We start from the raw sequence: 22,355 nt of genomic DNA on the forward strand, positions 1-22,355 counted from the left end.
ATCTATAAGGATTAAAGACACTATTTCCTCAAATGCAAAGGTTATTTCAACAGAAGAACTTGAAGATTTTCTTGATTTTGATTTTTCAGACATTTTCAAAATTATTGTATATTTTTTATTAATTCTTATAATGAACAAAATATTCCAAAATGTTTAGCAACATTAAACTTAGTAATTCAATTTTTTGCAGAAGATTTTGATCTTTTTCAAAAAAATATGATTGATGCATTAATATAAATATATTTTCATCAATTGAACAAATTGAATTTTTCTTTTCTAAATCGAATCAATGTTCAAATTCGAAAATATTAAATTCAGAAATTATTTATCTTTTAAGTAAATTTACACAACCACCGAATGAAATATCAAAAGTTCTTATTAAATATATAAAGGAAACATTAATAAAAGAAAATTTACATTTTTCTATTTATTCAATAAATTTTTTACTTGAAAATGATGAAGAACTTTATGAATTAATTTATGAATTAATACGAATAATTAACAAATTTCGAATAAATACATTAAATTTTGAAATTATTGAATCATATTATATATTACTTCAACGAATTATATTATTAAGTAAAAATAAAAAAGAAATTTTACGAGAAATATTAAATGTTAATGAAATTAAAACATATTTTTATTCGAGAAATAATTTAATTATTTCGAATATTTGTAAATTTTTTAGTTTTTGTACGCCAGAAATATTTGAAATTTTTCCAGAAATTTTTAATGAATTTGAAGAATTTATTTTATTTTTAGAAGAACAAATTAAAATTTCATCATTTAAAGATAAAAAAATTTATATTTCATTACTTTCAGATATTATTTTATATTTTAATGATTTTGATATTATTTTTGATGAAGAATTTCTTGAAGAAATTATTAATATTATTTCATTTGATGAAGAATTTCTTCTTTCGAAAGTTATAAAACTTTTAATTTATTATCATCAAAGTAAAAATGGAATTTCATCGACATTTTTCACATGTGATGAATTCATTTCTTTAATAGAGAAACTTATAAATTCAGAAAACGACGAAATATCGAAACTTGGGCAACAAATGATGAATGAACTTCAAATTATAGAACAATAAATAAAAATAAAAATAAATTTTTATTTATTTATTTATTAATTTGTATCTATAACAACATGTGACGTTTCATTATTATAATGTTCAATCACTTCTTTTAATATCATTGTTTCTTCTGTTTCATTTTTATTTATAATATTTTCTGCAATTTCTTTATTTAATGGAATTAATTTCATAGCTGTAGTTGTGTCATTAAATTTTATATTTTCATTCGTTTTGTTATTGTAATTATAAAGAAAACATAAACTTTGCGACTGAAGCCGCGAAAATGAAATTGAAATATTCGAAAGTGTTTCATTAGGGGAAAATTGTTACAAGTGTACTTAACAGTAAATTTGATACTTTGCTATTTAATGTTGAAAGAAAATTTGAAAATGAATTTATGCAATCATTGAAATGATATGAAACATTTGTTGGTAACCCAAAGAGAATGGATTCGAATAGAAATGAATATGGACGTTCATTGTATGGTATAGAAAGAATATCTGACTTATTAAAGAAATCTGTATCAAACTTGTTAAGTATAAATTCCCAAATAGGAAAATCTTTTGCTATGGATTCGTTAAATAATTCAACGTTTTCTTGAATAAAATTGATTATTGAATGAAAAAGCCAATTATTTTGTTCATAAGAAGAAGAAAGAATTGAAAGTTGTGAAAGAAAAATTGGTTGTTTAAACGAAACATAAAATAATAAATCCATAACTCGTTGTGGGAATTTATAACCAAGTTCATTCCATGTTCGAATAAAACTAACTGCTGTTTGAATAACACTTTCTTGATTATTTTCTGTAACTTCAAATATATTAAGAATAAATTCAGTAACGACATCTGGTAAGTTACCTTTCTCTTCTGGAAATGTTTCTAACGCTCTTTGATAAAAAATTCTATCTGAAGGAAGAAATTTTTCTTCAAATTTAAGCATTGAGTCACTTTTTGTGGAATTGTTATATGAAAAACATTTTGAAAATTTTTTAAACGTTTATTTAATATCTATAAATCAGTGCAATTAATAACACTTATTTCTATTCAATGTTCGCATTTTTAAACCAGCTGTATCATTTTCTATTATTACTAATATCAATTTTATGGAAGGTTTATCCATAATGTATTTTGAGAATATGGTAATTTTAATGTTTTTCTTGGGCTGTGATTTATTTTATCTGTTTGGGTACTTATGTTTTTTTTTAATGAAATTTGAAACATATTTTTCATTTGAATTATTTGTTTGAATTTTTATCTTCAAAATTCAAGTTTTTAGAATTTAACATTTCGCCTAAAAATAAAATATTATTTACCTCTGATAAAGATAAAGTATTACTTTTTGTTGCTGGTTCATTAAAATTCCCAGAATTGAAATTTTGAACCGCACCTTTCACACGAAGTAAATTAACTATTTCTATATGACCTTTTTTAGATGCACAAATAAGTGCTGTATCAAATAATTTAAAAAAATTCCAAATATTATTTTGAAATAGAAAATTATTAAATTAAAATAAAAACAAAATAAATAAATGGTTTTAGCATTAATATCAATTCCTTCTTGTTCAAGAAGCAATTTAACTATTTCTATACGACCATTTGAAGATGCAAACATAAGTGCTGTATTAAATTAAATAAATAGTTTCCAAATATTATTATGGATTATAAAATTTTTAATTAAAAATAAAGGCAAAACAAATAGATATCTTTAGCATTTATATCAATTCCTTTTTGTTCACGAAGTAATTTAACGATTTCTGTATAACCAATATAAGATGCATAAATAAGTGATGTATTAAATAATATAAATAATTTCCAAATATTATTTTGAAATATCAAATTAAACAAATAAAACATATCTATAACATTAATATCAATTCCTTCTTGTTCAAGAAGTAATTTAACGATTTCTGTATGACCTTTTTTAGAAGCCCAAATAAGTGCTGTTTTAAATAATTTAAATATTTTCCAAATATTATTTTGAAATCTGAAATTATTAAAATAAATACAAAGTAAAACATATAAATATCTACAGCATTTATATCAATTTCTTCTTGTTCTAAAATATATTTTACAAGTTCAAAATTACCTGATTCAGAAGCAAAAACTAAAATATTCTTTGGAATTTGATTGCTTTGAGAAAAGTACTTAACAAGATATAAGTTACCAACTTTTGCAGATGTAATAATGAAATCATCATTAGATTTCATATTAACTTCATTTAAATATGTTAAAATTTTAAAGTTATAATTCGAAATACACATATTTCCTATTTTTTCAAAATCATTAATTTTTTCAATTTTATTTTCATAAAGATATCATTTCGATGAAATCTAATTGCTGTTTTATAAGTATTTTTAAATGATGAATGATTTTGTTCACATAAATGAATTATTTCTAAATTTCCACCTGCAACTGCATATTTACCAGCATTGTTCACATTTGCACCATTCATAAGTAAAAATTTAAAACATTTAACAGATCCAAAAAATGCTGCGTAATCAATTAATGAAACATTTTTTTTATTTATAAATGAACATCTTTCATAAAGTGATGGCTTAATTGTTTGGTTAAAATCAAATTTTGTTTGTGATGTTATTTCTTGAAGTTTTTCGATTTCATCATTTCGAATTATTTTTGCAATTTCATTTGGATTAACTCCTTCTTTAATTAACTTTTTATGAAGTTCCCAATCATTCTTTGATCGTTCTTCTTGAGTTTTACGCAACACATCATCAAATATAGAATAATATTTCTTTTTGTTTTTTGATTTATAATGTGCAAAATATTCTGAATTAATGTTTAAAGTTATCCTTTTTTCAATCATTTTCTCCATTAAATAATATGATTCTTGTGTTTTGTTTTTAATTAAAATGTTGCTAAAAATTTTTATAATTTGTGATTTATTTTTATTAATTTCCAATTCTTTCGTTTGGATTCTTTCTAAAAAAATTAAAAATAAATCATCCAATCCTTTTTTACAATAAAATGCATAATAAATTAAATTACTAATGATTAAATCACATGTATATGGAAAATTCGTATCATGTAATACCATTATTTCTTCAAATGATGAATCAAGATTTTTTTCTGTTAAGTTAAAGATGATTCCTTCAATTTTACAAAGGAATCCAACCAAAATTGATTTTATATTTGTTTCATCATTTATCTTAGAATTCGTCTTGGAATTTGTGTTTGGGTTAATAAAATTCATTATGACAGTTTTAACAATAACAGAATCACAAAAACAATCTGATAAATTTTAAAATTTCATTAACTCATGATACACAATTTATAATGAATTTTATATTGATTTGAGAATCTGAAATTTTCCAGGAAAAAAAATTTATTCAAATTTTTCGTTTTTTCTCTCATTTTTTTTGAAACTTGATGTAAAAAATTATATAAAGTCGCCACTTTATACATGGTCTATTTTTGATATTTATTTTTAGCACAACTTAAAATCACATTATTCACGAAAAAGTTCTGTTATTTTCATAATATTCATTTTTAGCAATAAATTCAATTTATCGTAACCAACAAATTTAATTAAATTTTTTCATGTTATCGAATTAAATATTATCAAATAATGAATTTTTAATTAAACTAACTTCCTAAACAAGAAAATTAACAACATGTGATTAATGTTTATTCATAAAGTTTTGGTATTTTTTAATATGTTAAATCTTTTATATTTTCTAATTGTTAATGAATAGAACATTTAAGATAAAAATACAAAAAATTTTATTTATCATCAAAATCAGTTGAATCAAACATTTCAACAAACTCTTTTGTAATTGGCGGAGGTAAATTATTTTCTTTTTTCGTTTTCTTTGTTTTTGTTTTGTTTTCCTTTTCAACTTTTTCTGGTTTATCGATTTCCACATCTGACAAATCGATTGATGAATATTTTTCATCTTTAACATCTTTTTCGGTCACTTGGAACTCCAAATTATTAATTTTCTCTTCGACTATTAACAAAATGTTTTCGGGTGTTTCAACATTATCTTTGAGTGAACAAAATAATGTGTGTAATTGACTCATAATTTCGTTCTCTTTCTTAGACAACTTTTCTAGTGATTCCCCAAATCGTTTCCAACAACTTCGACTTCGTGATTCAACAAATCTTGAGAATCGATTCCGATAATTAATGTATGTTTCTGTCTTTTCTACAATGGCTGAGGCTATTCGAGCTCGCTCATTACGTGTAGACCTTAAATTATTGATTGTTATTTGAGATTCATTTGATTTCATTTGTAGTTTGGCATCTTTATATAGTTTATCGGCTTCTTTGTATTTATTGTATAGTTGTTCCTTTTCTTCTTCATGTCTTTTAAGAATCGGATATCGAATATCAATGTCATTTAAATCTTCAATGGCACGGGTTTGCTCTATTTTTGCTATTTCATATGCATTGGCAAGACTATAACACAGTTCTTTGATCTTTTCAAAATAGACAGAGAATGTAGGGGACTCGCTTTGAATCAAATCGTAAATCGAATTTCCTATTTCTTTAGAATATAATACTCGTAATTCCATTTGTTCTTTGATACTTTTTAGATTAGAGAGCATCTGTTTTAAATATTGAATGCTATCTGATTTCCCAAAAAGGAATTTAAACATAACATAAAATAAAAACGTTAAATTCTGACGATATAACGGTTAGATTTTCATTCAATACACTCTTAAATGCTTTTTTATAAACTATTCAATACTTAAGTACAAACTCACATTGAAACTTTATTGCCAGAGATAGAGATTTATTTCCTTGCTTATTGAACAATAACGGGCGTTTTGATTTTATTTATTAATAATTTTATATTCAATATATTGAAAATATAAATAAATGAGAAAAATAAAAATTATCAAATCATAAAAATAATGTAGAATGACGTTATATTTTATTTACGATAAGTTGGCATAACATAGATTTCACAAATAGAAAAAAGTGATTTCCTGTGATTAATTATATAAATTATTGTTAATATTCAATGAGTATTCTTTTTTTTTTAAATTCATATGAAGACAATAGTCTGAAATTCTTTGCTTTGTGCATACCTCACCTTGTCTCTAATGCACGCTAGAGATATATTTTAATAATGTTTAGTCTATGTATTACCAGAGAAATATCTTTTATAAAAATCATTAAGGTGCCCTGCAGTGCATCTTAAATTTGTACCTTATTCTACTCAGAAAACGTTAATTCGACACATTTTAGATTATTCAAAATTCCACATCAAAAAACCGAAAAGTGTTTTCTATCAGGTATTTTAACTTCACACAAACAAAGCAAATTCACTTATTTTCCGCCCTGCTTAAATGCGTTCAGTATTTTTGACACCAATTGATAGTAATCCCAACCATCGCCCTGTAATCTTTTGAAGGCTATAATATACACATTTCTAAATCCATACAGCCTACAAACTTCTGCAGTCAGTTGAATTCCTTTTCCAATCAACTGAAACATCAACGGAGACAGCCTCCGATAATTTATAGCAAGGAGATTCAACGTCGCTTCGAAATCGCGCGAGAATGATGCGGGATCTTGCGTGCTTACAACTTGCGACATGATTGGTCCATGATAAACATTTGTACCATCATCTACATTATCAAATGACTTAGCTTCCTGTAATGATATGGATCGCGGCTGCACTTGCTTGCGCATGACAACTGATCCGACTTGTCCAAATTGTGGAATCGTCGGTAACATAGGCGCATGCGTTTCCATGTTGCTCTCAGAGATGGTCGGAAGGGCATTGGACGCATGTGAGAGCTGAATGTTAAGGCGACTGACTTGATGCAAATCAGATGCCGAAAAACCGCCAACGCTAAGATTAAGATTAGGAATAGGGCCGTTCTCAACTTTGTGTTTAGGAAGTGGAAAGACATTACCGATACCAAATAGCCATGGATGCGTGAGTATCGCATCTATGGAATATCGTTGGCTTGGATCAGGTGTAAGAATGCCCCGAATAAGATCTTGGCATTGAATGGAGATGGTTTGTGGCATTGGAAAATCGCCATTGATGATTTGTTGATACATGATATTTGAATCTTGATAGTTCCATGGTAATGATCCGTCGACAAGAGCATAGAGAATAACACCAAGAGCCCATATGTCGGCTGTAATTCCGGAGTATGGTTTTGTTGTAAGAGATTCTGGAGAGATATAACATGACGAACCACATCGATCAGTAAGTGGTTGATCAGCATGACCACTGGCAAGTCCAAAGTCAATAAGCTTAACTGTATTCATTTCTGTGAGAAGTAAATTTTCTGGTTTCAAATCTCGATGAACAACGTTTTGAGAATGACAATATCCAACTGTGAGAACAATCTGCTTGAATAGTCTTTTAGCGAGAGGCTCTTCAACTCTTCTACGACTTGTGATAAAATCAAACAATTCACCACCCCCACAATATTCGAGGATCATAAAATAAGAAGACTCATCTTCGAGAAAGTCGATGAGTTTAACTATTCCTGGATGATCAAGACGCCGCATTATCTCCAGGCATTCCATGAGTTTATCATAATTGGTATAAGAAGATGATTTGGATATGATTTTGACGGCAACAGGTTCGTTTGTTAGAATATTTTGTCCGTACTTAACTGTAGAAAAAGTACCTGCGCCAATAATATGAAACATTCGATATTTCCCAACAAGCATTGTAATAAATTGAATTGTCCGACTTTTTGAATGATAACAGTTTTTACAATGAAGTTAGAATGTGGACTTTCTCCATCTCATCACATTTAAATGCGGTTTTAATATTGAATTATTTGAATTGTTTTCCCACAAATACTAAAAAAACGATCGAAACTCAAACAAAAATAGTTTTGTATGGATAGAAAAGGTGAAATAAAATATTAGTTATATCTTTTTATATAGATATGTAATATCAATAATAACATGTCACAACGATTATAAATTTATATTTTATATTTACAATTAAATATCATACCAAGAAATCGAGATAAGATAAATTGATGATTTTTTAATTCCGTTTGATTTCAATTTGAAATAAAAGATAATATTAAAGATATGATTTTAAATTGCTTTAACACCATTTTCATATTTTTTATATGTTTGTTTTGACTTAAATTTGAAAAAACAACGTCGGTTCCCCAGAACTTTCATCGTTTGACAAAATGGTTTTTTTAGAAAGACAAAGTAATGTGCTAATACATTCAATGCTTCACTGAGGATGCTTTTGCTGTGAAGTATTTCGAAATGTCTTGAAGACATTCAATGCACTTTAAGGAAGATGATAAACGGAAGATACTATAGAAACATGCAATTAAGTTGGGAGTATACACTATTGATTGTGTTTCATTTTTCCACATGAAAAATTTAGACGATTAGCTAAAAAGAAATAAAAATAAGTTAAAAAAAATGAAATGCAACGGGAAACTAAGTGGAACCGGACGGCTTCGAACGTGGTAACTCTAATCGTACATACATAACCAGTCGAAGATAAATTGAAATACCATATATATGAAGTTGCTCATGCTGAGGAAAAGGCGAGTTGACAGGCTTGTTGTGCTTTTCCACCAAGTTGGTCATGAATGCTTCGTTTCTCGATCTTTTAGTGGATTTGTAGCAATTTCCTTTCTTGACAAGCCGATAAATTATCGGAGACCACTTTTCAGAACTCCGGTTGTATGTTTTGAATGGAATATCCACTTTTTGGTCAAACCCTTTTAGCCAGAAAACAGGGCAAAGTTTTTCACCTCAAGCTCCTTTTATCAATTGCATGTTATCAGAAACAAAAACAAGCTTAAAAATCCATGAAAAAAATTTAGACGAAATTTCAAATATCAATAAAGATATCAATCAGATAATCAATACGAATGTTATTTTATTTCCTTCTACAACCTATAAAATTTGTTGTGCATTTGTTTTATTTGTTTTTCTCTTTGTGTTAAATAAAATAAAATCTTTTTTAAATCACATAAATAAATATACACATCGAAAAATAAAACAAAAACACATTATTTTTTCTTTCTTTTTCGTTATTTTCTTTTCTTATACGTTTCAGTCATTTGATGATACAACAAAAACTCTTTTGATTTCAAGTAGTAATGATTTTGAAGATCCAAATAAAAGTGAAGCTGAACACGTTATAATTGAAGGTGACATAACTGAAATCCCAGCACTTGCATTTTCACATGCATCAGTATTGTCATCTGTGAACATTGGTGATTCTGTTACCATTATTCGTTATCAAGCATTTTATGATTGTTCTAATTTGAAAACAGTTATTATGGGCAAAAACGTTAATTCAATTGAATATTCTGCATTCGAAAATTGTAATAGTTTAAACAATATCACATTACCTAATAAACTTCAAATAATTGCTGATTATTTATTTAGATATTGCTATAATTTGGAAGTTACTATCATTGAAAATAGTGCCATATGGAGAATTGGTAACGATGCATTTTATGATTGCATAAAGTTATCGTATATATCACTTCCGAATTCAGTTACACAAATATATAATTATGCATTTTACAATTGCTCAAGTTTAGAAGTAGTTGTATTTGGGAATAATTTATTATCAATAGGGGATTGTGCATTCCAATTTTGCACATCCCTTTTAGATATATCAATTCCAAATTTAGTTACTTCAATTGGTACATTTTCATTTTCATCATGCTCTAAATTAAGAACTGTCCTTTTAGGAGATAATATTGAAATAATTGGAGGTTACTCATTTTCTTCGTGTGTCTCATTGGAAAGTATTATTATTCCTGACTCAGTGATTTCAATTGATAGCTCTGTTTTCAATAATTGTGCTAACTTAAATAGTGCTTATATTGGGTCAAGTGTCGAAACAATCAGTGATTTTGCATTTGCTTTATGTGCATTGTTGGAAATTTCTATTCCAAATTCAGTGATATCGATTGGAAATTCAGCTTTTAATTCATGCATTAACTTAAAAACTGTTTATATCGGAGCAAACGTGGAAAGAATTGGCGATAATGCATTTATGAGTTGTAATCTAGAATGTATTTATTTTTATGGAGACAAGGAACCAATTTTCGGTCAATATTCTTTTGAGTTTATAATTACAAGTACTGCTATGGTTTTAACCACATACAATTCTCAAACATTTGGAAGTTTAGACGTATCTACTGAATTAATTGATGAATGTAATCCATGGCCAACTTCAATATTTACACAGTCAAATACATTTTCTCAATCAAATACATATTCTCAAAGTAATACATTTTCTCAATCAAATACATTTTCTCAATCAAATACATATTCTCAATCAAATACATATTCACAAAGTGATACATTTTCTAAATCAAATACATATTCTCAATCTAATACATTTTCTAAATCAAATACATATTCTCAATCTAATACATACTCACAAACAAATACATATTCACAGAGTAATACATATTCGCTACCAAATTCATTTTCTCATTCAAATACTTTGATGGGATTATATGTTTCAGTAACATACTCTTTTATTCTCTCATTATATCTTTCAATTTCACCTACATTAGTTAGTATTTATATATCGAATTCTTTTTCATTTTCCATATATAATTCGAGTTACTCCCACGTTCAAGTCGAAACTATATACTATGAATATATTTATTCTGTATTTTCTGCTTATTACACATATTATTCCAATTTCTATTTTCCTATTGTACAATCTGAAGAAACAACAAACGATAACAATAACATTTACATAATAATTATTGTAGTTGTAGTTGTTGTAATTATAATCGTTCTTTATCGATAATCATCATTTACATAATAAATAAGAAAAAACATGAAATTTCAGACAAATCAAATCTTTCAGATATTCAAAAAGATAATGAAATAATTACAAGTGATTTAACAACATTTTCTAATATTGAGGAAGATCCATTTGCAAAAGATTTTAAAGAAGACAAATTTGTCGAAATTAAACAAGATCAAGAATAATCCAAATAAGAATAACTAATGATGTTGATGGGAACCATATATTTATTCATGAATAATTATTATAATGATATGAATATTACGTATAAGAAATTATCAAAACATTTTTAATGAATAGCTTTAATTACTTATAAAATTGGTATTTTTAATGTCAATCAAAAATGCTTTTTCTTTATCATATCTATCTTGGATATCCTGTGGAACTCTTCATAAAAATATAACAATAATCACAACATTTCATATATATTATTCCAAAATATAATTAGTACTTAACTCTTCTTTATTTCTATTCATCGTAAGTAATTTCAACTACTGGCTTAATTAATTCGGCCGGTTTGTTCTTCATAAGCATCAAAGCGTCTTCGACCTTTTCGAGTCCTTTGAAGCGGTGAGTGATAAGTTTTGTTGGATCGAGTTTTCCGAACTTAATTAATGATGCCAACTTCTCCATTCTGACTCTACCGCCTGGAGTCAAACCACCATGGATGTGCTTATGGCTCATTCCGACGCCCCATTCAATACGTGGAATCTTAACATTATCGCCTTCGCCAAGGTAATTCACAGATCCAATAACGCCTCCAGCTTTAACCATTTTAACAGCGTCAGCGAATTGATCGCAATCACCACCAGCAATGATAACCTTATCAACGCCCTTACCATTAGTAAGCTTAAGAACTTGTTCAACAATTGGACCGTTCTTATAATTAATGATATCAGTTGCGCCATATTGAAGTGCGACGTCGCAGCAATGATTCCGTGAGCCGACTGCAAAAATCCTTGATGCGCCCATCATGTTAGCGCCTGCAACTGACATTAAGCCAACTGGGCCAATACCAATAACACATACGATATCACCGAATTTGATGTCTGCGAGTTCTGCGCCATGGAATCCGGTTGTAACCATATCGCAAAGCATGACTGCTTGCACTGGTGTGATTCCTTCTGGGATTAACGCGAGATTGCTGTCCGCTTCGTTAACATGGAAATATTCTGCAAATACTCCGTCTTTGAAGTTAGAGAACTTCCATCCGCCAAGCATGCAGCCTGAGTGCATCGGGAATCCTTCTTGCGCGGCCTTGCTGCCCCAATCTGGTGTGATTGCTGGGACAATAACTTTGTCCCCTGGTTTGAAATCTTTAACAAGTTCACCAACTTTAACAACTTGGCCGACGGCTTCGTGACCAAGAATCATATCGTGACGGTCACCAAGTGCACCAGCCCAAACTGTGTGAACATCTGAGGAGCATGGGGCTAATGCAAGTGGACGAATAATCGCATCTAATGGTCCGCATTTGGGGACTTCTTTAGTGATCCAACCTGTCTTACCGATGCTGAGCATGGCAAAGCCTTTCATTGTCTTTGGAAGTTCTTTATTCATTATAAAGTGAAGTAAATGGAGAAGAAGTTTTGTTAGTTATAATTCTGTTTTGAATGGGCGGTTATTTTATTCAGTATATGATATATCGGTTTTTTGGTTTTGAATAGTTGAGATATGGTTTGATTTAAATTACATATGAATTGCTACCGTCTTCGCATGTTATCATCATTTATGCATTATAAAACATAAAATATATTCAATAAATTTTATTTTTCTATAAAAATCACAACGGATTTGTCACATATATTTATTTATATTTATCTGTTGCGTTCATAAGTTCTGTAAACTTCTTTCTCATTAATGTACGCTTCAGTGCACTTTCTATACCTCTTCTGCTTCTGCTTGATTTTTCACTATTTGCTCTTATATTTAAAAACATCATGATGGTTTTTAATTAGGGAATTCCTGTAACAGGCAAGATTTTGTTATTGATTTTTGATATGAGCATTATAAAATAACTTGTTATCAATATCTATTTCGTTATATCAATTCATATTGAATTGTAAATATTACTCATTAATAATATTTAAAATAAATGTATTTGATCGTGATAATATTCTCTGATTTCATTTGGTTCATAAAAATAATTTTCAAAATCTTTTAATTAACAATATATCGGTAGAAATAGATATAAAATATGTTATTCTACAGTAATTAAAACAGAAAAAAAATTGATAGTATTATTACAGATATAAACAAACGAGAATATCGAAAAGAGTTATTTTGTTTATTCAATTATTACCTGTGATATTTTAACAGTCCGAATTTTTACATGTTCTTATTAATATCTCTCGGAAACATAATTTAAATATAGATTTTTCGATATATTTTAACATTAAGTTCAAATAACATTGATCATATTATCTTCTTTGAAGTCATCTGCAAATGGGTCTTCTTGAATGTTCGAGCAGCCAGTGAATCCTACAGAGAAATCGTTATGTTCGATACCATTTGCGTTTATATCTTCTGAAATGGCTTCTTCAACATTTTGTTTATTTCTTCTTTTTAGATATAATAACAACACAATAAGTAATGAAACTATAACAATTACTCCAATTAATACGCCGATAATGATATAAATATATGAGTTATTTGATTCCGATTTTTCATTTTGTTGTATAATTGTATAGAAATCTGAATAAAAACTGAAGTATGTTGTATACATAACAAGTGTATAATCATAATGAATAAAGTCAACTTGAATGAATGAATGTGTGGAATTAATAAGAGAAAATGTATACGAACTTATTAAATATGATTGATAAATAGATAATGATATTGTGTATGATATATATTGAGTTAAAACCATAGAATGTGAAATGGTATTACCTGAAAGAAATGCTTCTGAAGAAATATATAATTCAGCAAAAGAATTCGATTTAGTATATGTATTAGATTGCGAAAATGTATTTGATTGAGAAAATGCATCCGTGTATGTATATGATTGTGTAAATGTATTTGAAAGTGTATTCGATTGTGTAAATGTATTTGATTGTGTATATGTATTAGATTGCGAAAATGTATTACTCTGTGAATATGTATTACTTTGTGAATATGTATTAGATTGTGAAAATGTATTAGATGGCAGATATGTATTCGATTGTGAAAATGTATTTGAGTTGGAAAATGTATCTGATCGTGTATAAGTATTTGATTGCGAAAATGTATTTGATTGCGAAAAAGTATTACTTTGTGAATATGTATTAGATTGTGAAAATGTATTGGATGGCAGATATGTGTTCGATTGTGAAAATGTATTTGATTGCGAAAATGTATTTGATCGTGTATATGTATTAGATTGTGAAAACGTATTACTTTGTGAATATGTATTAGTTTGTGTGAAAGTATTTGATTGTGTAAATGTGTTTGAGTTAGAAAATGTATCTGATTGTGTGAATGTAAATGTTGGTGGAATACAAACATCAATTGTTCCAAGATATACATTAAGAACACCAAATGTAGCACTTGTATATGAAGATGTTACCATAACTGTTCGCACTGGAGTATTTAAAAATGCACTTGGATCAATAGTTGGTTCATTTTCTCCATAAAAATATATACACTCTAGATTAATACAATGTTGAAACGCATATGCTTCAATTGTTTGGACATTTTCTCCAATGATAAATGTATTTAAATCCCAACAAGAAGCTAATGCATATTGCCCAATTGATGTAATAGAATTTGGCAGTATTATATTTTTAAGGCGAAAGCAATTTGTAAATGTATATTCTTCGATACTTGGAATATTGCTATATATTTCAACAGTTTCCAACTCATCACAATGTTGAAATGCTCCATGTCCAAGATGTTTAATAGAACTATGAGTTGAGAAATTTTTCAATTTTGAACAATAATTAAATGCATAATCATTGATTGTTTCTAATTGGTCTCCAATAACAATTGTTTCTAAATTGTAACATAACGAAAATACTCTAGCATCTATATATATAATATTTGGAATTGTCATGTTCTTTAGTGATTGACAACCATAAAATCCATTTTGTTGAATCGATGTAATAGTTGAAGGAATTATAAGATTTTCAAGTTTTGAACAATTGTAAAATGTCCAATTTCCAATTTCTTGAAAGTTTCCATATAATTCAACTGTTTCTAAATTAGAGCACATTTGAAATGCTACACGTCCAAGATGTGTAATATAATTTTGTGTTGAAAAATTTTTCAAATTTGAACAATGATTAAATGCAAAATCATCAATTGTTTCTAATTGGTCGCCAATAATAACTAATTCCAGATTGGCACAGAATTGAAATGCACCATGACCTATAGTTATAATATTTGGAATTGTCATGTTCTTTAGTGATTGACAACCATAAAATCCATTTCGTTGAATCGATGTAATAGTTGAAGGAATTATAAGATTTTCAAGTTTTGAACAATTGTAGAATGTCCAATTTCCAATTTCTTGAAAGTTTCCATATAATTCAACTGTTTCTAAATTAGAGCACATTTGAAATGCTGTATGCCCAAGATATGTAATAGAACTATGAGTTGAGAAACTTTTCAAATTTGAACAATAATTAAATGCAAAACCATCAATTGTTTCTATCTGATCACCAACAATAACTTCTTCTAAATTACTACAAAGTTCAAATGCAGCATAACCTATCGTTATAATATTTGGAATTGTAATGCTCGTTAATGATTGGCAACTCCAGAACCCAGAAAGACCAATTGAAGTAATTGATGTGGGAAGTATAAGATTTGTAAGATTGGAACAGCTAGCAAATGTCCGATTCCCAATTTCAGGAATGTTTCCATATATTTCAACTGTTTCTAAATTATAACATGCTTGAAATGCTCTATGACCAAGAGACACAACTGAACTTGGAATTATTATACTTCTTAAACTTATACATTGATTAAAAACATATGACTCAAGGATTTCCACTTTTTCGCCGATAGTCACTGATCCTAAACTTGAACAGCATTGAAATGTACCAATTCCTACACTGGTGCATGTACTTGGTATGATAAAGCTTTCCAATTTTTCACAATAATTAAATGCTACACTTGAAATTGTGATGATACCATTTCCAGATGTTACTGATACTAAATTAATACATTGTTGAAACGCACCAACACCAATCATTTGAACCGTATTACTTAGTTGAACTGTTTCTAGAACTCCCCAGTCCATAAATTCCCCGTCATATATTGTGGTTACTCCATCTGATATTATAACATGGTGTGCAAGTGTGCTATAACTTTGGAAGGTTGAAGGACTATCGGAACTTGAGACAGTAAGTGTTTCTGTACCAGAATTCCATGTTAAAGTAACTGAATGCATAAAAAACAGAGAAATCAGCCATGGTAGATTTTTTTTTGATATATTTCCTTTTGTGTTACTTTTAGAAATTATTAATAGAGGGAAGAACGAATAACAGAGAATAATCAAAGCTAAATAACAAGATATGTTATAAAAAAAGTTTGAAATTAAAATGCTTTCTTTGCGTTTATTTTGCTTATTTTCTTTGATGATACAATGTGAAAAGATCTTAGAAAATTCTTTTGGCATGAACTTAGAATAACTTAGTAGGTTTATTTTGTTGAAACGAGAATAAGAATGAAATGAAATATCGTTAGATGTATTAGTTCGTAATATCGTTAAGTTGTATCGGTTTTTTTGCTCTTTCAATACGTTGACATGATAATAAATAGAGTTAATATAAAACATGCTAATTTTATCAAATTTGTGATTAATGTGATTATTATAAGATTCTTTTGAGAAATAATTTTCGGGATAAATTAGTACCTTGGGAACATTTGTAATAATGTTATGCTTTGTTAAAATTTCTAAATAAGTTATAATGAGATAAAACATAATTTTTATTGATTAACATCGGGTACAATGCTTTGAAATGCATTCAATCAGCAAAGTTATTTGAATTGAAAAGCTGATATATAATCAAGTCCATTCAATTTTTAAAGTGGGAGTTAGCCGACAGAAAGAACCATAAACGTTTATGGAAGCGATAAAATTCGAGTTCGGCTGTCGTTTTTGGCATCGGAAAGGATTGAATATTTATCGTCTTTTTATAACGACGTTTTCGTTTTTGTGTTGAAATTGATCGTCTCGGATCGAGGCAAAAAAACCGTTACGATGCGAGGGTGCGTGGTCCGCCAATGTTTACCATCGCAGGAGGAGCCATCTACCATGTGCCAAAATAATTGGGGGTTGCGACAGAAGGCCTTCGGTATTTCCCGCTGAATTCCTCTGAAATGCGCATAAGGTACTCACCATCCTGGCATCAATTCAAATGATCATTTGAAAAACTCAAAAATATCACTTATTGTCGAATGTTTGCGTCTCTAAATGAATTTGCCTTGAAATCATTAATACGTTCCTTGTTCTTCACACTAGGAAATATTCGAATATTCGATTGACATAACAATCAACATATTTACATGCCAAACACCCAAAGGAAATAAATACGTAACTCAATAAATCCTGACTAATTTTTATATTAATTCCTTTGGGTTGGCAACTACTGGTAAATTTTATAGGATTTATGATATTTTTTATGAGAATGAAAAAGTGTATATGATATTTTTTATGAATACTCTTACCGATAACCTATAAGTCATTTAGTTGTTTTAAGTTTGAAGAAAATAATTATTAATTTTTATAATCATTAATAAAAAAACATAAATCGATTTTATACTATTTCCCTATCTTTGTTTAAAGCTTTTGAAAGTAATTAATTTTTGATTTAATTTAAATCAAAAACATTAAAGATGTTTATCAATAATAGGTGTTTTTAGCATCTGAAAATGGTCATGTGGATTGTAGAATTGCTTTGTCGATAGGTGCAAGTTATTAAGATAATTGGTGTTACTTATAATTATTGACTTTAAACAAAATAAAATACTTTTTTTTTCATATTGGAAATTTTTTCCTGTCATTTACGTAAATTATATTAAACCGTTATTAAAACACAACCAAGAAATGAAATCCGTTCAATCATTTAACAATGTTGAGCATATAAAATTAATGGAATCATTGGAACATATCATATTTAGTTTAAATGAAATCAATATTGAAAACACAACGCAAGAGATTATGAAATTATTTGATCAACAATATCCATATTCATTCAATAATATTATTTGTCAATTTTTATTTTATACCTTTATATCAAAAAAGAATTGTCCAAATATTTGTTTTGATTTCTTAAAAAGTCTTGAAGAAAAACAAATTGAAATCGATCAAAATATTCCAAAAATATTTCAAATATTTAGTAATTTTTTGGTTGAAATTCAATCACAAGAATCATATTTTTTAATTGAAAAAATGATAAAACAAAATTTAATTGAATCAGATATTGTAAGACGTTTTAAAACATTTTATTTTATTCATCGTTTAAAAGGAAAATTGTTAGAGGAATTTTACGGGGTACCGGGGTTTTTTGATGATCCTTATTATCACAATAACATACCACATGAACAATATATTGAAGAAGGTGTAAATACAAATGGATTATCAAAAATAATACGATATGATGAAATAGAAAAACTTCAAGAAATATCATCACAAATTGATTTTGATTATAATCAAAAAATTGAACCATCACTTTATGAAAGATATTCATTTATTAATCATGAAAATGTTACATTAATTGATTATGCAGTGTTTTTTAATTCAATTAAATGTTTTAAGTTTTTATTAATTAATGGTGCAAATATTGAAAATACATTAAAATATGCAATTGCAGGAGGAAATGAAGAAATCGTTCATTTATGTGAACAAAAACATTCAATATTAGAAGATGCATATGAAACAGCAATCGAATTTCATCGAAATGATATTTTTCATTATTTTTATGAAAAGAAACCTATTAATATTAATTTAACTGAATTAGGAATTATATGTATTAAATATAATAATTATGAAATTTTTTCGTTTTTATTGAAGGAAGGAATGAAAGTTGACGATGTAATTGTTGAAGAATTTATCAGAAGAGGAAATGTGTTTTTTTTCATTGGTTATAAAAAAAGAATTTCTAATTCAAGTTTTCCATTATCAGTTGAATCAGGAAACATTGAATTTATAAAATATCTCCTTAATCGAGAAGGAATTGATGTTAACGCCATGGATATTAATTTATTTTATTTAAAATTTATTTTAATTATTTGATATTTTAAAATAATATTTGGAAATTACTTAAATGATTTAATAAAGCACTTATGATTGCATCTAAAAAAGGTCATACAGAAATAGTTAAATTGCTTCTTGAACAGGAAGGAATTGATATTAATGATAAAGATATTTATTTGTTTTATTTTATATTTATTTGATTTGTTTTATATTCCAAAATAATATTTGGAAATTATTTAAATGATTTAATACAGCACTTATTTTAGCATCTTCAAAAGGTCATATAGAAATAGTTAAATTACTTCTTGAACAAGAAGGAATTGATATTAATGCTAAAGATGTTATTTATTTTAACGATTTGATGTTGCAAAATATTATTCAGAAATTATTTAAATTATTTAAAACAGCATTAATGCATGCAATTTATTATAGGAAAATATTTAAATTACTTCTTGAACAAGAAGGAATTGATATTAATGCTAAAGATGTTATTTATTTTAATGATTTGATATTTCAAAAGAATATTCGGAAATTATTGAAATTATTTAAAACAGCACTTATTTGTGCATCTGCAGATATTTATATTCATCCTTTAATAACTAAATTACTTCTTGAACAAAAAGGAATTGAAATTAATGCTAAAGATTTTTATTTGTTTTATTTCAAACTTATTTTAATAATTTAATGTTTCAAAATAATATTTGGAAACCACTAAAACCATTTAAAACAGCACTCATGAAAGCTGCTTCTCATTGGAACATAGAAATAATAAAATTACTTCTTGAACAAAAAGAAATTGATATTAATACTAAAGATATATATTTATCGTTTTTAATATTTATTTTATATTTTTCAGATATATTTTACATTTTTGGAATTTAAATAAAATACTTAATACAGCACTTATTTTAGCTACAAGGTCAAATGATGTTGAAGGTGTTAAAATCATTCTTATGCATAGTGAAATAGATATTAATGCTCATAATTTTTTTATTATTTTATATGAATTTTGTTTTATTTATTTGAAGTTTGAAATTTTTATTAGGATTTTACTTATATTTTTTAATACATCACTTATTATAGCATCTAGTGATGGAAATATGCCTTTAGTAAAAATATTTCTTGAACAAAAAGGAATTGATATTAATGCAAAAGGAAATGCTTAATTTTTTTAATTAATGCTTTTATACATTATTTGGCATTTGTTTGTGTCTTTATCAGCCCTATTTAATGCTTACAAAAATCAACATATTGATGTTTTTAATTTCCTCATTCAACAAGAAGGGATTGATATAAATACAAAACATATTTCTTCATTTTTCTTATTTATCAATTTTTTTAAATGTTTAAATATAATTCTTGGTATTACATCAAATTATTTGATACTTTACTTTTGGATGCTTGTTGTAATAGTGATATTGAACTAATTAAATTTCTTCTTGATCAAAAAGGTATTGATGTTAATGACAAAGGTATATGTTTGTTTAATTTGCAATTTCTTTATATTTTTCAATAATCGCATATTGTTTTTGGTGTCTAAATATTATAATATAGAACAGCATTAATGTGTGCTTGTACAAACGGATTTATCGAAGCAGTTACATTACTTCTTAATCAAAAAGAAATTGATATTAATGCTAAAGATTTTAATTCTCTTTATTTGATATACGTAGAAATAATTTGATGTCTGTAATAAAAATTTGGCGTTTATTTTAAATAAATTTAACTGCACTTATGCGTTCTTCCAATCTTGATAATGCAAAAATTTTGGAATTACTTCTTCAGCAAAAAGAAATCAACATAAATGAAAGCGATGTTATCTTCATTTTTTTATAGTTCTATTATATAATTTTATGTTATTATTGTCAATGTGGAATTGATTTTGTACAAATTGGACACCATTAATATATGCAAGTTCAGGTGGATGCTTAGAAAATGTTAAATTACTTCTAGAATTCAAAGAAATTAACATAAATTCAAGAGATGCTTAATAGTTATGTTTGAAGTTTGTTTAGTTTTCTTGAAGTAATTATCTTTTTATTGGAATTGATTATGAGCGTTTAAAACAGCATTACAATATGCAACAGAAGCAGGAAATGATGACATAGTTGAATTGCTTCTCCAACAAAAAGGAATTGAATTAAACTAAATTAATTAAAAAATCGTTAAATATTTTTTAAATCCTTTTTATAATAATAAAATTTGAACGTTATTCGTGTAAAAATAGTTTAGATTACACGATATTTCGACATATTAGTGATAATAATTTTGTTCAAATTGATTAAATTGGCTCGTTTTGCATATATGGAATTACATATTCATTTCTTAAAGGTAAACAAATAATTTTCACATAATTTTGAGGTTTTTTCCTGCCTTAACTTTAACAGTACGCACTGCATTAATCATAAATGAAAGTTTTTGTTGGCAAAAAAGTTTATTGTAACTTTTTATTTGGCTTCTTCGGCCTTAACTTCTTCCTCGACTGGGCGTGCGACTTCAGCAGCCTTTGTAACAGCGCGTCCTTGATGAAGCTTCTTGAGCTCTTCACCGGTGAATGTTGGTGCCTTAATAACTTTGATCTTTGTGACATATACATTATCGACTTGCATGATAGTCTTGCATTTTTCAACAATAGCCTTCTCGATTGTTTCATTAACAATTGTGTTGCAAAGTTCTGGAATTGTGGACTTTTCAATTGTTTCTTTCATGATGGCTATGCAAGCATCTCTGATTTCACGCTTCTTGGATTGTTGAGCATAGCAAGCTTTCTTGTTTGGATTTAATTTCTTGGTGAAGCCAATGCTGAAAGCACGGAGAATGTATCCATCAGCTGTACGAACATCAACTTGAGCATTGATGAGTGTACGATACTTACGGAGGAGTGAAGAGAGCTTATCGTTTGTGAGTCTCATTCCAGCGAAAACAGTTAAAACATCATTATTTTGAACATCAACTGATTTCCAGCTAAATAAACGGTATGCATGAGATTGTTCATCAACAAGATCACCATGGGAAAGTTCAAAAACACGGTTGTTGAGGTAATCTGCTGGTGTTTTACCACGAGCACATTTATGAGATACTGTGAATCCGATATCGCGCTTTGAGAAGAATCCTGGAACAAATACGTGACGCCATTCCTTCTTTAAGAAAGTATCTTGCTTGATTTTCTTTGAGGCCTTGCCCTTTTGTTGAGCTTTACCCATATTCCAAAAGGAACGACCACAACCGCCATTGCAATATTAAAACCGTTAATTTAAAAAATCGATCAAAATGCATTGAATATCTCTTTCCTAAAAATTTAACTCCAATATGCAATTGGCAATGATTGGTAGGTATA

General features: G+C 27.5%; 4 protein-coding genes across 4 annotated transcripts; all 4 read right to left on the minus strand.

Annotated features, from left to right (window-relative positions):
* Positions 1-4,819: 4,819 nt before the first annotated feature.
* GO595_009180 (uncharacterized protein) lies at positions 4,820-5,647 on the minus strand (the record flags this gene model as incomplete). Its single annotated transcript, XM_067922837.1, has 1 exon — positions 4,820-5,647. The coding sequence occupies one exon, from the start codon at positions 5,645-5,647 to the stop codon at positions 4,820-4,822; it is 828 nt and encodes a 275-aa protein (XP_067770698.1).
* A 727-nt stretch (positions 5,648-6,374) lies between these two features.
* Positions 6,375-7,742, minus strand: GO595_009181 (CAMK family protein kinase; the record flags this gene model as incomplete). The annotated part of the gene is made up of 1 exon (XM_067922838.1): positions 6,375-7,742. The coding sequence occupies one exon, from the start codon at positions 7,740-7,742 to the stop codon at positions 6,375-6,377; it is 1,368 nt and encodes a 455-aa protein (XP_067770699.1).
* A 3,565-nt stretch (positions 7,743-11,307) lies between these two features.
* Positions 11,308-12,399, minus strand: GO595_009182 (NADP-dependent alcohol dehydrogenase; the record flags this gene model as incomplete). The annotated part of the gene is made up of 1 exon (XM_067922839.1): positions 11,308-12,399. One exon carries the CDS (start codon positions 12,397-12,399, stop codon positions 11,308-11,310), a length of 1,092 nt encoding a protein of 363 aa, XP_067770700.1.
* A 9,066-nt stretch (positions 12,400-21,465) lies between these two features.
* On the minus strand, positions 21,466-22,221 carry GO595_009183 (40S ribosomal protein S3a; the record flags this gene model as incomplete). Its single annotated transcript, XM_067922840.1, has 1 exon — positions 21,466-22,221. The coding sequence occupies one exon, from the start codon at positions 22,219-22,221 to the stop codon at positions 21,466-21,468; it is 756 nt and encodes a 251-aa protein (XP_067770701.1).
* Between the last annotated feature and the right edge of the window lie 134 nt (positions 22,222-22,355).

The sequence above is a fragment of the Histomonas meleagridis genome (assembly GCF_020186115.1).
Source record: "Histomonas meleagridis strain 2922-C6/04-10x chromosome Unknown contig_86, whole genome shotgun sequence".
Classification (NCBI taxonomy): domain Eukaryota; phylum Parabasalia; order Tritrichomonadida; family Dientamoebidae; genus Histomonas; species Histomonas meleagridis.